Source organism: Cryptomeria japonica, chromosome 1 (genome assembly GCF_030272615.1).
Source record: "Cryptomeria japonica chromosome 1, Sugi_1.0, whole genome shotgun sequence".
Taxonomy (NCBI): Eukaryota; Viridiplantae; Streptophyta; class Pinopsida; order Cupressales; family Cupressaceae; genus Cryptomeria; species Cryptomeria japonica.
In genome coordinates, this window is record NC_081405.1 from 222,764,762 (window position 1) to 222,785,817 (window position 21,056).

General features: G+C 32.7%; 1 protein-coding gene across 1 annotated transcript; it reads right to left on the minus strand.

The window, feature by feature from the left end:
- Positions 1-2,144: 2,144 nt before the first annotated feature.
- On the minus strand, positions 2,145-2,915 carry LOC131855898 (esterase PIR7B-like). Its single transcript, XM_059207115.1, has 3 exons — positions 2,811-2,915; positions 2,592-2,723; positions 2,145-2,491 (listed from the first exon to the last, which is right to left on the minus strand). Exons 1-3 carry the CDS (start codon positions 2,901-2,903, stop codon positions 2,222-2,224), a joined length of 495 nt encoding a protein of 164 aa, XP_059063098.1. The 5' UTR covers positions 2,904-2,915; the 3' UTR covers positions 2,145-2,221.
- Between the last annotated feature and the right edge of the window lie 18,141 nt (positions 2,916-21,056).

Consider the following 21,056-nt stretch of genomic DNA (forward strand, 5'->3'; position numbering starts at 1 on the left):
CCCAATGTATGCAATACAAAGAGATCTCTCTAGACCACTATGAAAGCTCCAATCTACAAATTAAGGAACCCATCATGACATCGTGATCTTACCATCCCCTCCTAGGAGATCACATGGTCCAAGTGAACATACCATGGTCTCAAGAGAAATGTATCATGCACAACTCTAATGCGCAATCAAGAGTATACCATGACATAACACCAACATACTCTAAACCAACATCACCTATCAAGTACCACCAACACCTCAAACCAGAGACTCTAAGAGCCATCTATGGCTCGAAGATGTTAAAAATCCTTAAATAGTGTACATGCAAATGTGAAAGATCCCTTCTATAACAATAGTATCTAAGAGCCTCCAATACATCTGCATCACTAAAGAAGATCATCCATCACGAAGTGATGAATACACAATCACTACTAAAGCTCCCACTAAATCATGATACTAAGCTCTCCAAGCACATGACGCACCATCTCCAAACCTAAAAATCATCCAGGTCCACACACATACAAGTGTACTACTAATCATACCAAGTGAAACCCAAATCTCTAAATGAAAAAAATACACCATGCTATAGATTCCCATAACTAACTATCCAAGCACTCACTTATAATCCATCTTCTCATCTCGGAAAAATCATGGCAATGCTCAAGTAACCACAAACAAGACCAACTAACAAGTCTACATAAACATTGAATCAAACCTTGTGGAGATAGATAGTCCACATCTGAGTTTTCCCACAACAAACATGTGGGTAAAGACAACCCACAACATTGCACAACTCGTAGATCAAAATATTGGAACATGCAGACTCACTATCACATTAGCAACATGCAAACTAAGATCTTAAAGAGAATAATTATGTAGACAACATGACTCAAGCACCAAATCAAGCACATTTCCAATTTTCCAATCATGTACACATTAAGCACCATAGTCTAGAAATCTACCAAGCATCACCACCAAAATGTCAAGTGAATAATCATGTACCAACACTTTCATGAATCAGGAATTATTATACTATCAAACAAGAGCTCCTGATCAACAAAATTTCAATGTGCCCAACTCCAATTTCTTTGTCTTAAGCATCCTTCAAAATGTATGTTGTCTCCTGCAACTCAAATAACTGCAAGACTTTCACTCACCAAAGGATCAATCTTCAGTCAATTCCTTCAGATTCCCTCAAGATTTATAGGCTAAGAAACCTTTATAGAAGGAATACCCAAAACCCAAAATACTGAGGACCTTCATATGCAAGCGCATGCAAGCAACTACAAGTCCATGCAAGTACATGCAACATAAATTATGGACATGCAAGCAACTTGCAAATCCTTGAACCAATGCTCTGATGCCAATTGTTGGGAAATCGGGGCATCCTTGAAGAGCCATCTCCCAAGATCAATATGTGTATCCAACATCCAACACAAACACACACTACTATGCCATAAAGCAGAATTACACATTGTTAATCTCCCACATTAAGACTTAGAGAAAAGTGATTGCAATTTAAGATCTTGTGAAATCGAACCACAGTTTTAGCAGCATGCATACATTTAGATTCAACAACACATAATCATAAAATAGAAGAATATAACACAAATTTACCATGGGGAAAACCTTTTCAAGTGAAAAAACCCACACTCCAAAACTAGAAAGTCATTGTATTATTCAGCAACAAAAATAGTTACAATACAATCTCAAAACTATTTTGGCCCCTTTTTTGCCAAAGGAGGGAAAGCTACTATATATATATATACAAATTTGAGAAACTTGATGCTATAATTAAGTTATCGAATTTGCCACCTCTAACCCTTCTAATGCCACCGCTCTAGTCATATTATTAACTAAGCCTATATGTGGCTCTCTATCGTCTACAAGGTTGACACATATAGAGTCCAACTAGACTCTACTATGAATCACTTATAATTTACTAAGTCAACACAATCGGGTTGTAGAGTCCTAGTTGAAGACAACTTACTAAATATAGTAAGTACGACTCACACAACTACATGTATGACACATACAAGAGAAGAGTCCTAATTGAAAACAACTTGTATGAAACATACAAAAATAGAGTTCTAATTGATTCGCATTCCAAGAATAATTTCATCATTACAGTTTTAGAATATTGAGAACCGTGACGTGTGTGACAAAGTTTATTCTTGGATTTCACGATATCACAAAATTTACAAAAACCCAACTGCATCTGATTGCTTCACTTTCACAGACATATATTAGCAATTCCAATTAGCACCTCAGCCAGACAAAGAGGCTTCGAGAACACTACAGTGTGATCAGATCCTTCAATTTCGTAAACCATTTGTGGAGGATTCTCTGCAATCATCTTTCTCTGGAACGCCTCCACAAATAATTTATCTTCCTTCGCCACAACGTATATTCTCCTAACGCTTCCATAGTTTTTAGCTGTATACAAAACAGGTTCTTCCCATAGAGGAAACTTTTTCTCCAGCGAATCCAACAACATTAGGTCCTGCATTTAGACCCATATTAATCAATCAATGAATCAATCAATTGAAATTCCATAAATACCCAATATATGACTCAACTGTTTCTGTTATCAAGTGATTTACCCAAGAAGGACTGTTCTGTGATAAAGAGTGTCGCGTAAACTGGCTGCCAAATCTGAAGGATGTGGTCGTATTTTCTTTCCCATTTTCATAGTAAAATGTGGAGTCTCCGAAATTTCCAACTATGGATGAGACCTATAAAATTGTATGCTCTTAGAAAAATGGCATTGCAGGTTTATGACTATTGATGGTGTAGGAATGAATAGGTGGAAGTTATCAAACCTCACTAATCATATCAGAGAGAGTTGTTCCGCTGAGGGGCATGAAGGCAGTAACAAATACAGCTGCAGCAATTTTATCTGGAAAACGCTCCATGGTAAAACTCAAATTGAAGCCACCAGCGCTGTGACCAACCATTATAACCTTAACAGACATACAACTACAAATTAGTTGAAATCCATGGTTTTGATGACTGAATTCTAAACAAAGGAGGCCATATAATGGACACGATCTAATTTATAGAAGACATTTTAAGTTCCATTTGTTTAGGTGATCCATTTTTAAATCAGTTTTTCAATTAGAACCAATCTATTAGCATGATTCAAAGTGAACCACTTAGAAAATCAAAACCAAGATTAAATTATTCCTCAAATTCATACTTTCACAAATCACTTAAACAAATCAAAACATAGAAAAACATACCTTATCCTGCGAAGGAAGAGCTGTAAAGAAATCTGTTAGTGGCTGATTGTACTGTTGTAAAGATGAAACCTGGTCGGCATTTGTAGGATCTATACCTCCGCTGGCCATGTCAATGGAAGATACAGTGTGGCCCGCTTTCAGAAGAAGATCTGCAACTTTGTACCAACACCAACCGCCCAAGGTTGTTCCATGAACCATCACAAAGTCACAAGTTCTTCCTTTCACTTCAGTTGCCTCCATACTCATCTCTGAAACATCACCCTTACTATTCACTATTCTGCAAAGGGGCAGCCCATAAGTTCAAGAAATGGAAGATAAAAGATCAATATTTGAAGGCTGCATTTTACACACACGTCCCTTCATTACTTTTAAATATCAATTTGAAATTTCTATGTGCAATTATTATAAACTGGCTGAAATATGTATATGGTATTCAGCAGGGATTGTAATAAGTTTATTATAAACACAATCAGATATCTCTCAATAAAGTCAATGGTCATCATAATACTATAGAAAATTAATCATAAAGACAGATAACTATTTAGTAATAGTATTAAGAAATTTTATTATAAAAGTAAGTAGATATCTTTTAACAAAATATTAATTATTCAATTATATCTATATAATAATGATTAAAGTTTATTATATTTTAAACAAATATTAATTTAAGATAGTTACATCCTTTTATAATGTTAGTATATAGTTGTTGACTTTCTTGAAAGATATATAATGATCTTGGTAATAAAACTATTAATTAGAACAGCCTACATGATTATTAATTATATATATTTAAAATAAACCTCACCCTCACTATTCTGTTTTCTGTAAATCAACAGCAGCCCACAAGCTCAAGAAATGGAAGATACCTGAAAGAGCAACAAGTTTGTACACTGTGGTTAAAGATTTTATGGAAAGTTTTATCTGCCGTATTTCTAAATTAGAATTAAAGTTTAGAATTTGTTTGTGGGCAAGAGAAAAAAAGTATGGTATAACACCAATATAATTTCCTAACAGATTCACTGTTTCTGTTGTAGTTACAGATGTAGTGACATCTGTAAGATATATTTTGCTCATTTTTACTTTTTAAATATATTATTTGCCTTACAACTATATATATATATATATATTTTTTAATATTTAGATCTATATATCCTTCAACAAAACCAACAACCATTCACTAATGTCAATCAGGTTAACATAGGAGAATTTATTGTAAAGACGATTAGATAAATATCTATAAAACTAACATAAAAATGCAAACTAATCCCTGGTTGTAGTCTAACTAGATTTGATATCAGTATAAAATGCAAACTCTATATATTTTATTGACGTATGTTGCATGAGCTAAGTAGTGGCAAATTGTCAAGAGAGGTGGCTGTTGATAGACAAATCCGTAAATATTAAAGGTAGAAATTTACTCCGTCCATTTAGGAATTTATTTGATTTACAGAATTCATTTTAAAATACTCATAACAGCTAAGAATTTGACCATTGTGATTGTGATGTATTTGTTAGGTAGAAGTTTTCTTATATACATTTTTTTTTTCGTGTTTGGTTTTTAGAAAAAAAAGTAAAATCATGATTTTTTATTTTTTATTTTCTTTCATTTGATTATTTGTTTTCTAGAGTTGATTTTAGAACACCCATGATAGCGAGGATCTTGACCATTGTGATCTTTGATGTATTTTTTTTTAGGTAGAAGTCATCTTACATATACTTTTTTGTGTTTGGTAGACATTATCAAGTTAGGCTTGACAATAATAATTTTTAAAAAGAAAAAAAATATGTTTTTTTTCTGAATCTTCTTTCATATGATTGTTCTCTCTCTTCATGATTTTGGAAGTACAAACATTAGGAGAAGAGAAAGTTTTTATGGGAAAGCTACCCATCGCCTTAATGATTAAGTTTATCCTTGTATATTTTATTTTTGTCATTTTTTTATCATTATAATCTTAATAGATCTAGGTAGATACCATCAACTAATATAATGCGTCTTTCATACTAAATCTCCATTCACAAGAATGTACATTTGACCAAGTTGAGCTAGAACTTTAATAGTCTCACACTTGAAAAGAAATAACATGTGCTATCCATTTTACTCTATCTTTGAATAGATCAAAATGTCATCTAGGATCACCAAAATAAATTGATCCAAGAATGTGCACCAAAAACCACTCATGAGACTCATAAACACTATGGGAGCACTCATTAGAGGAAAGGCTACAACTCGATTAGTTGCATCCAAACTTCAAATATAGCTTTTGGAAAGCCCTATCTCCCTAGATTTGAGAAAACAAATCATGAATCCTATTTAATGGATACTGATGCTTAATTGTTACATTATTTAGCTACCAAACTTTATGCAATATTGAAGAGATTCATCCTTCTTTTTAACAAAGATGATTAGTGTGTCCATTAAGGAAAGGCATGATGACAAATATGACCCTTCTCTTTGACTCCTTGAAATGCAACTTGAGCTTGCTAAAATTGTGTGCAGTGATCCTAGAAAGAGCTCATGGTACTATCTCAATTCTTAGCATTATGTATATATAAAACCCACCTCGCATCTGAGCTAAACAGCTTAAGTCTAACTTTAATGGGTGTTGTGACTAGTTTGCAACTCATCATCTAATTTTTTTATAAAATATTTGAAGCATATTTTTCTATGATATGAATATTTCATCTTATTTTTTCAAACTTCTTTACCTAGAAGATAGTGCATCTATAAAAAAACTATCATTTTAAATCTAGTAACCATAACTACTCTAAACTCCATAAATAAAGATAAATTGTTGCTTGTGTAGATGTGATCATCAATATAGAGAACTATGATAAATGTATCCTTCATTGAGCTCTTAATATAAATATTTTGATTGAACTAACTTACTAAAAAATATTTGTATTGTAAGCATGAGTCTATCCTTGAATACCATGCTCTAGGTGCTTTCATAATATCATAGAAGGCCTTATTTAAACTTTACAAATATTTATCTTTAAAAGGTATTTTAAAATTTGTACATTGTGGAATGTACACTTCCTCATCAATATATGTATTGAAAAATAAACTCTAGATCTATTTGATAAATTGTGCAACTCTACTAATTTATTAGAGCCAAAAGCAATTCGATATTATATATTCATCCTACAGGTGCAAAAAGTTGCATATAACTGAAATACCTTCTTGTTAAGTGTACCCTTTGGCTACCACTCTAGCCTTATTCTTATCAATGCTTTCATTAGATCTATACAATTTTTTGTTCACCCACCTTGTACCAATAGTTTTTGTACTGGTAAGTAGCTAAACTAGATTATATGTGTATTTCCTTTCAATTATTTCTAATACACTATTTATTGCATCAATGAACTCTTTTTCTTCTTGAGCCCTATCAAAGGTTTGTGGCTCATTATTTTCCATGATTTGAATCATCAATGCATAATTATTTTTTTCACTTGACCTTGTTATCATTTTCTCATAGTTTCAATCCAACAAAAGACTTGAAAATAGATTCTCTTCCATATTTCCAACTTTGATATTTTTGATACTTTCATATTCCTCCACTAGATGATTTAGCTTCATTATCTTCTTAAACCTTCATTTCAACTTCATCAATCACAATCTCTCTTCACTTTTTTTAAATTTTTTATTTGGTCCATTATGCTACTTCATTAGACAGCACATCTTTACTTATCAAAATCCTTTTTCTATGGGATGATATAATCTATATGCTTTATTTTTTAATTCATAATTACTAAAAAAGCAGTTTAGGCCTTTATAGTGTAACTCAAACATTTTTTTTATATTAAAGCATGTATGCATAGTAAAAACACCAAAATAATCTCAAATGATTAACATTTGGCATAATCATATACCATGCTTGTTCAAACATCATTCCTTTGTCTATTTATAGGACTTTTATTAAAAGATACACTTCTAGGCATATTTCTTCTACCCATTTTTTTTTTCCAAATTATTCCCTTTCATCATAATCCTTGTCATTTAAATAATGGCCCCATTCTTCCTTTCAACAACGCTATGTTTTTGTATAGTGTGGGAAGAAGTGAATTCTCTACTTATTTATTGATTTCTAAAGAAATATAGAAATTAAGTTTTTGTACTCTTCTTCATTATCTGACCTTATCAATTGATATACTTATCACTTTGTTTTCCAACTAACCTCTTGAATTGTACAAGTTAGTCAAACACTTGTAATTTTATAGTGAAACTATATACCAATTTTTTTGTTGAGATATCATCAAACATTAAAAAAACTTATATTTGTTAAAATAGGGTGTTACCACTAGACTAGACAAATCCATGTGAATTATATATAGATGTTTCTTAGGTCTACTAGATTTACCAATTGGAAAGATAACCGTATGTTGTTTCCTAACAATACATTCTTCACATATCTATTTTATATTTTCAATCAATGGTAGACCTTCCAACCTTCAAATTTTTCTTTCATTCATTTAACTAGAACTTAATATTTAACTACAATGAGTAATTAGGAGAACTATAACAAGAAGTAGAAGTATCTAGATTTAATTGTAGTTGATGCATGTTCTTTTCTTTTATTTGATCTGATTTGCAAGAAAATATTTTCCCTCCATTTCCTTCAATATAAATCTTTTATTTTGTTTTTTATTGTAGTAGCAGTGAGAAGGCCCTAAACCTATAGAACAACAACAAAAATAGAGAGAAGCACAAAAGATCTGGAAGCAAACAGCCAACCAAGGAACCTACCAACTACTCTTAGAAGTATTAAAAAATTATCATGTTTGTATATTCTTATCTAACCACCATCTTCCCATCCTTAAGTAAGTATTCAGAGAATGTAAAAGACTAAATATCTTAATAGAGCAGCCAACAATAATAAAAGTATGATTCATTTGGCACATAGGCCTATTCCTCTCTAAATGCTCATAGTAACTACTACTAACTATAGCAATAATAACCAAAAAATGTAAATAAAAAATGAGCTTCTTAATCATCTTTGATCATCCTCTAGTTGCACTCCAGCCTATTCACTTGATCAGTCCACATCTCCCCCAGGGTGGTACCCTTCTCCTCATTGTCTTCATTGAATTTTCCTTCCTTCATCAGCTTCCTAGTCTTCTTTCTCATCCCTCTTTGCCCTAAAAAAAACCCATTGTTACCTTCCTCATGATACCATCTATAATGGAACACATCAAGCAGAGGGAATCACCCATTTTTTCAAAACATTGCGTATAGTTAGCCAATCTCAGTTCTAGGTTCAAGACCCTCTTCTGAAGCATCATTATCTCTCTGCTCCACATGTTCTTATTATCATCCTTTTATGGTGGTATATCTTGAGAATAGGCGACCATTTCAATGTCCTCCAAAGAATTAAGAGGTGGGGAGGCTAGTTCTGAATCTTTAGAGGAATTACATTTTGTTTCTATCTCTTCGTTATAACTATCCTCATATTCTTCTTCCTCATCTGGATACTCTTCATCCTCTATGTCATCATTGGAGGAAATCTTCCACTTCCTCAGAGTTAAAATCCTCCTCCAAATCAAAGATAATCACTTTAGGTTCAATTTGAAACTTATTTTCGATTGCTAGTAGTCATGCAAATCTTCTTTCTCTGGAACTACTTTCTTTCTTCTTTCTTTCTTTTATACTATCCTCTTCTTTGTCGGAGTCCTGCATGTCCAGGTCAATGGTGATACTTTTCCTAATAGAGTATTTCTCACCCTTTCTAGTTTTGGTAGGACTATTTTTGGGGGTTTCATTTTTATTTTGTTTAGGTTAATTTTTAGCAGGGAAACCTCAAGAGTCTCAATTCCTTGTTCAGCTCTGGGGTTCTTTCCTTTAGATTTAGGTAGAGGAGTACTATCAGGCGAGTGCAGGGTTTTTCTTTCAATTAGCTCAATTTTTACAGAGGACCCACACGTTTCTTCCTTAGGCTCAACATTATTGGGCAAGGAAAGAAAATGACTAAAATTTTGGGAGTAATCAAAAGCATACTTATACATGACATAGATTAGACCATGTTGCAAAGGAGGATTTGCACCATTGGCAATGTTGCACTCTAGCGATGTGAAAAGAAAATAGGGTAAGTTTATACTATCTCCATTCCTAATATGACTCAAAATATGGAAATGATAACCATGCATCGATGTATAACAACCCTCAATCGTGAAATATTTCATGACAAAATAGCTAACTATAGGGTAGGGTTTAGGGAGAACAGAGCAGCCATACCCATTTCCAACCACCACTAGGTGCTCTCCTTTCTCAAAAAACTTCTTCTTGTAGGTTTAATAGTCTCCATAGCTTCATCTTTCCACTTCTTCTCCTTCATTCCTCAACTCGGTAACTTCAACAATAAGCTTCGGTGAGACCAGGAGAGAGATATAGCCAACAGAAACTTCCATGCTCTACCATGAATTGTAGAACCTCGTAGAAAGGGCTCTATTGTAACCCTTCATAGCTAGGAAGAAGAGTGTCATGGCAGTGTGACTAAAGAGTTCCCACACCTCTTCATTCTTATGTAGTTCTTTGTAGCTCTTCATCTTTGTTCTCTTCAAAGGCCCACCCATATCTATATGATTCTTTTTAGAGAAAACCTAGAGAAACTTAAAGTGACTAATAAACAAAATGTTACTTTTAGAATATACCTTATTCATTAAAAAATATCCTATTAAAATGCTTTTTTTGGCTTGGTGGATTTTGTTGTCCACACATATGGACATACCATTCACATTATGGGAAATTAATCCTTCTTGAAAGGTAAGTCTGTTTCCTTTCCATCTAATGAAATCACTACTTTTGTATATTAAAGCAAAGTAAGATGAAGAAATTACCATGCATCCAACTATACCATTCGAGTTAATAGCTTCCACTTCATTGACTTTCCTACAGTGCATCCAGCACATCACCCCAATCAGCCATCCTATCAACATCCTAGTCACCTTATAATAAGTAACCGGGTGGGCAATTTGAATTTGAAAGTTCTCGTGGCACATTTAATGAGATAGGAAGGAAGCAGTCTAAACATCTCTATGTTTTGAATAATTAATCGAGCCTCCCATGAAGGGTTTGACCTGTTCCATGGCCAGGATATTTTTTAGACTCATCAATTTCTCTACATAATTAAAATGGTACCACTCCTTTTTTGTCAAACCTTGATTCTTTGCTTCATCCATCTCATGGTTACCTTCTCTATAAGTGTGTTGGATTTTCACTCTGCTAAAGGGGCCTAATAACCTTTTACTTTTTTCTATAATACATTTTATCTCCCATGAGGCTTTCGCAGTATCATTCAAGAAGGTCACCACAAGTTTCGAGTCGCCTTTCAGAACCACATTCTTGTCTTTATGATAATGGAGGCAAAAAAGACCCTGCCACGCCACACATGCTTTAGCCCTATTATTCTATCCTCTTCCAAGATTTGCACAATATCCTTCTATCATATGTCCTCTACAATCTCTTATAATTCCACTCCCCCCAAATAAACGTGGGTTCCCTTTTGAACAACCATCAAAATTACACTTTAACCAACAATCCTTCAGAGGGATCCAAGTACATTTTTCTCTCATGATCATCTTGTTTCAATCCAACTTTACAAAGCTATGGTTTACTCCCCACCTTGGCTTTAATCTTAGATCAATTAAATTTGGCATGACTTTGGACTTATGTGGTTTATTCTCATTAATGTTCTCCTTCACTTGTTGATTTATGATTTGAAATAACACGTTGCTACTTCTTGCGTTGTTCCTCAACACCCTATTATTTCTTTCCTTCTATATATTCGAAGCCATAAAAGGTGGAATTTGGAGCCATATATTTCTTGTAATAGGGTGGGTGTAAGGGTCAAGGGGCCATTGCTCAATAAGGTTTTCCAAGTTCTCTGGAAGGGTCCAGCAAAACCCTAGATCTTTGAGAAGCTCCTCCCAAATTTCTCTAGCAAATCGACAGTTCAGAAATGAGTGGTTGATGCTTTCCAAGTCTTTGCAACATAAGAGACAACTATTAACCAAGGAGAACCCTCTTCTATTTAGATTATCAATTGTCATAATTCTTCTATGAGCAGTAGCCCACCAGAAACAACTAACTTTGGGTAAGACGCCTTTGATCCAGATCTTTTTCCAATAGAAGTTCTCCATTGGGACTCCCACAATATCATGATAGGCAGAACAAACCAAGAAAGATCTCGAGAGGTTTAGCCTCTAGATCCATTTGTTGTCCACTTGAGGAGAGAAAAAAACACAATCACCTAAATAGATATTCAGAGATTAGGCCTCTTTAACCACTTGATCATGTAGGTGTGTTGGGATATCACCTTTAGCAAGCACCAAGTATTCCAAGGTTTTCCAGCTAGCCTTATCTCCTTGCCATATGATAGAATCATGAACATATTCACCACAATTTTTATGAGGATCTACTTTTTTTTTTTTGAATTGAGGTGGTTCTGAGAGGACATAGTCCTTAATCCACACATCGTCCTAGAAACTAGTACTCCTACGATTCCCAATCAACCTTTTTCCCCCTTTCCTTAGAATTCATTTAGTTTTAGAAACATTGTTCCAAACGTATGATCCCAATGGTAATTCATTCTCTTTGAGGAAACAACTTCTAACATTACCCAGGTATTTTCCTCTTATAATATTTGTCCAATCTTTCTTTCTTTCGATCAACTGTCATCTAATTTTGCAGATTAAGGCCCAATTAAAGGATTTGATCTTTCCAATGCCAAGTCCTCTAGCTCTAATTGAGCAACATACTTTCTCCCAAGCAACCACGAGGAGTCTTGTTTTTCCCTCAGTTCATGTCCAAAGGAATCTTTTCAATCCTATCTACAATAGACCATGCCATCTTGAATAGTGAGAGGTAGTAAACTGGAATATTTTGGAGTCAAGATTTAACTAGCTGAATTATCCCCACCAAGCTTAGCAATTTCCCTTTTCATCTTGCAAATTTCTTCTGAAATCTCTCAATGATTCCATTTTAAAGAAGAGCAGATGGGGATTTAGCAATAAGGGGTAGTCCAAGGTAAGAATCCAACAAGACAACAATTTGGGAAGCCAAGACTTTAGTGACTTTAGAGATCTTTTATTTTGTTTGCCCTACAATATTTTCCCTTTTTATAACATTACCTTCATTTGAACATATTCCTTTATTCTTATTTGCAACAACGAATTTGTCTATTTTTAGATTTGTTCTGCCTCTTCTCAAAAAACAATACTCTGTTCTCAATTTTCACATATGGCTGATTTTCATAATTCCATATTCCGTATCTTAATTGTGAAGATAAGCATATAACTGCATTCCTTAAAATAAGAACAACTTCTGTATTAATTTTAACTGAAAATAAGTGATTCGATTTTTTCATTCATCACACTACTGGCTCTGGTCTGAATAGTGTGCCCAACCATTTTGTATGCACATGTAGGCTTTATGTTGTTATTACCTCTCTCATCAAAGAGTCAAAGCGGACTACGAACCCTATGCACAACTGCAGACATTTTCTTAGACTAAAACTATTTGTAATCTGCAAATTAATACCCCAACGTATTCCCAATGGATTATACACAAAATATGCCACAAACTGATGAAGACAAACAGAAAGATTGAGCGCATCAATCAGCAATGGTCACAATGCTTATTTAGGAAACTCACACGACCTAGCTAGCGCAATTCGTAAAATTCTTTCCTTAGATATGGAGCTTCTGCGCAAATCTGGAGTTCTCATATGGCCCAACAATTTAGAACGACCCCTCCAAATGTTGATGGCACTCACACTGGAATAGATTTGGTTCTTTAGAACCCATGATCTGTCGCAATCAAAACAAAATATCAAAATTTCAATTATCAAAATAAGTAGATTTGTTTTAACAAAATATCAAATATTCAATTATATCTATATAATAATAAATATGTGAGTTGTTCTAATAAATTTATTATAAAGACAAGTAGCCATCTTTCAAACAAATCAACAATTATTTACTAATATTATAAAAAGAATTGGTTTACTATAAAGACATATATTAATATTGGTATAAGAAACTTATTATAAAAGATTAGATATCCTTCAAAAAGATCTTGTTGAGAGATGTTGTTTCTCTTTTGAAATACATCTTTCTTAACTAATATTACTCTATGTCTTTATAGCAAACCACACCATATTAGTGAATGGTTCATTGACTTTCTTGAGAGAGCTCTTCAAAGTAAAACTAAGACAACTCACATGATCATATATATATATATATATATATATATATATATATATATATATATATATATATATATATATATATATATATATATATATATATATATATGAATTATTCTAATTTGTCTAGTATAAGAATAAATAAATATCATAGCAATATTATAATATTTATTAAAAACAATTCTTCTTTTTCTTAAATTCTAAAATTTCATCTATATCCTCATCAAACCTACAACAAACTTTCAAAATTGAGTATTTCAGCATTTTACTTTCACAAAAAAGATGATAATGTCATTTAAAAAAAATTAACCCTCTAACTTTTCTCAACCATTTAAGAATTAATGGTAGAAAAACCAATAATAACCTAAATTACCATTTGCAATATTAAAAAGTTGTAATCCATTTGCTCATAAGAAAAAAAATGTTTTAAGTAATATATTGGATGTATTATTTTTTTGTATTTTAAAATATATAATTTTAATAATTATTGGGTTTTGGTTCTTATTATTTAATCATAGCAATTTAAGAATTAAAGTTTCTATTTTCTATTTAAGAATTTATTTTTTATGTTTTGGATATATAATTAGAATTTATAGACAAGTGGGAAGTACATATTTGTATAATGAAAGATTTAAATGGTTATGTAACAATCTTGTTTCTTAAGAAACAACTTATTGTGAGATTCTATTTATTTAGTTATGTTCTTCTTTCTCTAATATTAGTGTATCTAAAAATTATTTTAAACATTTTCTCATTGTTTAAAGATAAAAACTAGACTATTAAATGTATTAGTCCGATTTGACTCAATTCAATTGAATTATTGAATAGTTTGTAGAAATTTCATTTTAAGAGTCATGCTTTCCTTAAACATTTTTATTAAAAAGTTACGTTACATAAATCAAATTATGATAAAATAAATGTTTACACGTACATAGAGTTAACTAAATGTTGGAATGAAGAAGAAATTTTTCTTTTGATTAAAGTATTAATTTAATAAAGAGAAAATTGAGCAAACCAACTAAATTCTATCTTCAATAATATTAGACTTTAAAAATTGACAAACAAAATAATAGTACATCTTCTTAAATTGTACAATTCAAAGAAGCATCACATTTGAATGCAATACTTCCTTCCATGCAACACATTTATGGATATATTGTATAGATCCCTTTGTAGGTTTTCTTGAGGGTAAGTGCACAAAGATGAGTCCCACTTAGGGAGAAGTGCACATGTTGGGAAACACACCACTAGGAATGGGGGCCTATTTTATAGAAAATGGGAAGCCATTATGCTTCGGGCTCCCGAGCCAAAAATCCATAAAACAAAGCCCTATTATCAAATGGGCCCCATTTTTGAAAAAATATATTTTTAAATAATGGGGGACATTATGTAAAAAATGAGGCATTATGTAAAAAATGGGTCACCATTATTTAAAAAAAGGGCCCCTTTTGTAAAAGTTTTTTTTTTTCTCAAATGCCCTACAAAGTCATTTTTGGACTTTATATAATGGGAACCTAGTATATTTAAATAAATGGGCGCGTTATAAAATGGGGCCTCGTTATTTGAAATTTCAAAACCAAACCCACCATGTGCATTGATTTTAGGTTGGGGAAAGGCATGGAATGCCCAAACCTTAGACTTGCACCTGCAAGTTCAAGCTTGTATCAATGACATGCTCAAATACTGACTTCTACCAAATTTTTCATGCCTATTATCAAACAATTTTTTGACGAAATTAAAACCCATTTCAGATTAAACTATGTAGATTTTGAATATGTAATTGTTTTAAAATATTGTTTATTTTCTCTATTTTTTCAATTAATTTATACTTAATCTAGTCCATAAGCTTGAAATATTAATTGATTTTGTTTATTTAATAACTTTTTATTTTAATGTTTTAAAAAAAAAAAAATTATATATCATCAATCTACATAAAATTCTTTTCTATGTTTAAAAAATGATAATTTTAGGTCAAATTATGTGGGTCATACACGACAAGTTTTTAAAATGACAATTAGGGCCGATTAAAAATTAATTAAAAAAAAAATATTCAAAAAAGAAAACAAAAAAATATGGTCATCAATCTTTAGTGTGTTAAAAATCATTTCCCAAGAGGGTTTGAAAAAAAATTTTGTGTCAAAAAGTGTGGTCCGTACACGTGCATGTTATGGTCCTAAAACGAACATTTTGAAGAAGTGGTTTTTAGAAATCCCTTTTGAAATTAAATTTATATTATGTGGGTATTAAAATAAATTACATATTTGGAAACTAGAATTTGAGTGCTATATTTTGTATTACTGACTTTTTCCAAGATTCAATCTCTAAGTACTTCAAATTTTCAGCTCAAATGTGGCAAAATCTGAAAATCAAGGAAAACACTTCCACTTTTTGGCCAAAAAGTGGACTCAACTTCTTGCACTAAGCCTTGATCTTCCAACAATTGACACCAATTAAAGTATCTATCTTATTCATCCATCAATAATAACCATTTGTTTATCTAAATGGAATTTGATAAAGTTGTTCAACTCATTGAGTACATTTAACATATTTACTAGCAAGTACAAATGATTCTATCATAGGTTAATGCAAAATACAAGTTGGTGATCCAATCTAGATACAATTATGGAAGGAAAGACTAATTTAACCTTGTCGTATATTTTTTCTACATCAATAAAGGTTTCAGATCATCATCAAGCAAGTAGGAGCTTACACTTTTAAGGTTAATTTTTCTTGTTATCATAGGTTGCTACAAATCTTCAACCAAATTCAATCTAAAATATAATGTCTCAATATCGTTAGATCAATTAATATATTTTAGGATCAAAAGTACATGATGTAATCCATCTCTTCAATATATTCAAAGATGAAATCTTATGCTAGTTACTAGGGAAAATGGTTCATATAAGTAAAAATTTCCCATAACCACTATATCGTATATGTTATTCCTAATTACAATGGTGAATTTTATTCTTCAAATAGGTACAATTAATGTAGAATGATCTAGACCATTGGATCATATTGAAATTCTTAGTTGTTGCATGGTGGCCTTCATGTTTTCATTTCTAGGATCATTTCCTACTTGAAACCAAACTTTAAACAATAATTCATATGTAACTTCACATTATCATTACCATGTGGCTTGATGTTTTGTTAATTATTGTAATAGTTGAAATTATATTTGCCTTCATGATCCTGATGAAGGCTTCATCTGCTTTTGTCTTCCTCTATTTTGACTATTTGTAGGATGAAAACTAAATAATGGGTTTAAAAGAGGATTGCAAAGTATAGCCACAACACATCTTTTCTAATAGATTATATAAAAAAATCATATATAACCTAATCAAATAGCTTTGATTAATTTTCCCAACAAAACTTACATTTAATCCATATATCAATAATACCTAGTGTGTTTAGTTCTAAAATTTAATGGGACTTATAGGTTTAACCCTCAAAAAATTTAGTAGTGAAATGGATTCCTTGCTTGATGAAGTTTTCAATATAAATTTGTATTATACCTCAAGGGAAAAATATAGGAAATAAAATGTTAATTGTTTTGTAGGGGATATTTGTTGATGCTTTATAATGGAAGGCTCTAGGAATATATTTGATGGAACTAATAATGAAGTTAATAAAATATAGATGGGGATATGTTTTTTGATTAAATGGGTCCACTAGATGTTACAGGGAGGGTGTATATTCAATTGGTCCTTGATGTAAATGATAGATTCTTTGTTTGGTCATCTATTTAGTGCTTCTACTAGACTTTTGGAATGTGATGAATATTTTGACAGATATTTTATTATTATAATTTGTTACATCAATATAGACTTAGAGAAATAGTTCCTTTAGAGCCAATTTTTTATAGCCATGGTGAGATATGGTAAGGATCATAGTGACATTTGAAATAGTTTTTTATTAGGATAAAAAAGTTTTGAGGGGACCCAAAACCGCTTACAATAGGTTTTGGAGGGACCCGAAACCATTGTATTTTATGAGGATCCGAAACCCAAAATAGATAGCTGCAAAGGATACATCAAAGAAAAATAGCAGCCTAAAACCAACCTAACAACAAAGTAAAATCAATGAGACCTAGTTGAGGAAGGAGGAGGCCAAAGCCTTTAACTAGAATAAGGGTTTTAACAAGGCTCCCTTAACCTTCAACATGAACCAAGGTTTTTTTCAGGCACCCATAACCTGAATAATGGGTTTTACAAGGCTCCCACAGCCTAACAAGATAATTTTTCCAGGCACCCCAAACTTGCAGCAGAAATTTCGAGCTGCAAAACATCACAAGACCCAATCCTAACCAAAAACAAACAATGACCATGTTGGGCCATTGAAAAATAATATCATCCATCATGCCCCAGAAAAAGATAGAAGCAGAAGGGAAAAACCAGACCCCATCAACCAAGACTGTGGATTTACAAGACTCCCATAACCAGAAAAAGCCCACACCACAAAAATTAAACCTAACAAAACAATCTAGAAAATAGGGTTTTGAAAAGGCTCCCTAAAGCTTTTACAAAAGAGGCAAAGAGGGTTTTTATAGGCTCCCTCAACCCATAAAACAAACTGGGAAGCAAGAATTTGACAATAAATCCAGACCCATCAGTGAAGGATCCCATGAAAGATCTAACTAACAATCTCAACCAGCAACAGGAGCAACAGAAGAGAGAAAACTCCCATACCCTTCCTCTCCACCTCAATAGGATAAGGAGGAAGGCAATCTGTCGGTATAGAAAGTCCCCTCGTAGCTATCTAAAGCCAAACCACTCCTGCACACATAATCTCCACCTCCATAAGATAAATGGTCACCTCAATAAGACAATGAGGAGAGCAAAGAAAAAACCTAGGTAAACCCTTCACAACCCAACAAACAAATAGTCTCTCCACCTCTATAGGAGAGCAACTCACCAACGACATAGAGCCAAGAAAATAGAAGGGTGGAACACAAGAAATCCTCAATAAGGATGAAAGCAAGAGAGAGTCGAGGAACTTCTCACACCCAAAACCAAAAAGCACCTCCAAGATAGGCACATAGGCTTTGATCTGAAGCAAGACCTACACTAAGCACCCACAAAATGCAAAGAGAACCCCACGGAACACAGAGAATACCCAACACACGCCATGGAAAACCAGGGAAGAAGGATAGGTACCACAATCACCACCCGCAGAGACTCCATCCAACCCGATTTCAGGGCCTCCCACCCCGCTAAACCCAGACCAGGTAGCATCCACACCAAAAAATGAGAACAAAGGACCCAAGACTAGAGTAACACTAGCGCACAGGACACCGAACAAAAGAACTCCCACACTCTCCACCCGGCGCCACACAAAATCCACGAAAACACAAGCCATGGAGAAAGCACCAAAAGAAGTCGTCGTGCCCAGAGAAGCACAAACGACAGACCATGCTCCAGAGAAAGGAGAGGGAAACTGAACAACTCCCAACCAAACAGGGACCTTAAACAAATTGCTCTGAAAAACTGGCCCTGCCACGAACCAATCCTTGGCATCATCATCATCATCATCATCATCATCATCATCATCAGATTCGGCATCGTCCTCCCCAGAGGAAACCCTCAAACCTGCACTCGCGCCTCTCCCGGTCATTTGAAAACTTCGATGTGATACTTGAAGTAGTTGGGCATAAGTAATGATAATGATAATGTGGGATCCAATTATAAATAAAATATGGTTAAATTAAGGGTTTGTCTGAATTATGTGGTATGGTGGGTGTAAAAGGCTTGAGGACACACCATTATTCTATTCTTTTGATTATTTCATTTTATATATATATTAGATGGGGTATATCCCAATGAATTCGAAATTTTATTTGTTGAGTAATTTTTATTCTATGCGTGGATTTTTGTAGGCCAATAATAAATATATAATAGTTAAGGGCTTCTATTTATGTTATTTCATTTTTTCTATTTATTATCAACATAGTTTTTTGATGAATTTGATTACTTTATAATATATGTGGCCAAGTGGTTTTCGCTTTATTTCATTAATAATTGATCCCCTCACTCAAGGCTTAGTATTAATTAGAATAGAGTTATCTTATTTTGAATTATACACATCCTTGATTGTTTTATTCATTTTTTAACACCATGACAAAATAGTGGCATATAAATCCTCACTTATTGAGTATACATAATTATTATAAGACATAGGAGAAATATATGGAGAGAAAATATGATGATCTAGGATTAATGAGGAAAAAATTTATGTTTAGATAAAATTGATAAATAATTAAATCAACTTGAGTGAGACCTCACATATAGGTAGATCACAAAATATTCATGTCTACATTATAAATTGATTATTTTATTATTCATTTCTAGTCTATAATGTGAGAGTAAAACCCAATATCTAGAACATTGTATGAGGATGTCAAGAAACTATAAAGATAAATATTGTTCTTTAAGAGAGATATCTACAAGATAATCTCACTTTTGAATGAGGACATGTGAAAAATATAGGAATTCTTGAAGGGAGGGGTCACTAATAATAGTTTTCCTTAATTTTTAGAAATAACATTTGGAAAGAAATAAGGTATGTGGAAATTTTTCTTCCCTTAAATTGTAAAGTGAGTGTTGCATAAATTTTAATATTTATCCATTGTAGAAAGAAGAAATGTTAGAGCATTTTAGCTATCAATTTCTTTTTTATGAGTTATGTTTTAAGTTTATTGGAGAGTGTTTTCTTCTAGCTGCTTTAGATGTGCATCTAGTTTAGCTAGAGTTAATCTCTTTTAGCTCCTCGTGTTTGCACTATAGTTCTCCTAAATTTAGCCCATTGCTTTCTTTATAAGAACCTCATTATAAAATTGTAATTATTATGTATTATTTTCTTTTGAGTAATATAGAATTCATTTGTGTAGTTCTCATTTGTGGATGGTGTTTTGTCTGGCATTTGATCTGGCAAGTGCTTCTATTGCAAAATTCAACATGGTACCAAAGTGTGTATTCAACAAGCCCCTTCTCAAGCTTTGAGAGTTTCTTTGCTCAGAAGCTTTGCAAGGTCACAAATTTCCTTTTCTATTGAAGTAGAGATGGATAAAATTTTCATCAAATTCAAAGAAAAAAGCCTAGGAATGCCTTTCATTTCATTGAAATTCGAGATCCTATTTTTTGGGGGCGATTTCACCTAGGGAACTTTTCATGAGGGAAGTTCTTGTTGGAATCCAAGAGCACTAAAGGGGGGGGTGAATTAGTGTTCTACCGGTGAATGACTTTCTAAACTTATTACTAATCAACTAGATGACATAATATAAAATTAAAGTGCATAAACAAATCAATACATAAAGCAACACAATAACACCAATATTTATACGTGGAAAACCCTACAAAGGGAAAAACCATGGTGGGGATAATACCCACAATATCTATATACTTGATCAAGGTATACAAACATTACATAAGGGGGTATGAACATGCACACAAGCTCACCACCTAGAGCTTACTACTCAAGTAGAAGTCTCACTAACTTACACAACATTACACAATGATTTGAAACAAAAATAAACTCAAATAATGCATTTGACCATGCTGGATAAGTTCCGGTTTAAGTTCTAACAACCTTGACTGAACTAGTGATCTAATAATCTGTTATGCTACCAGTT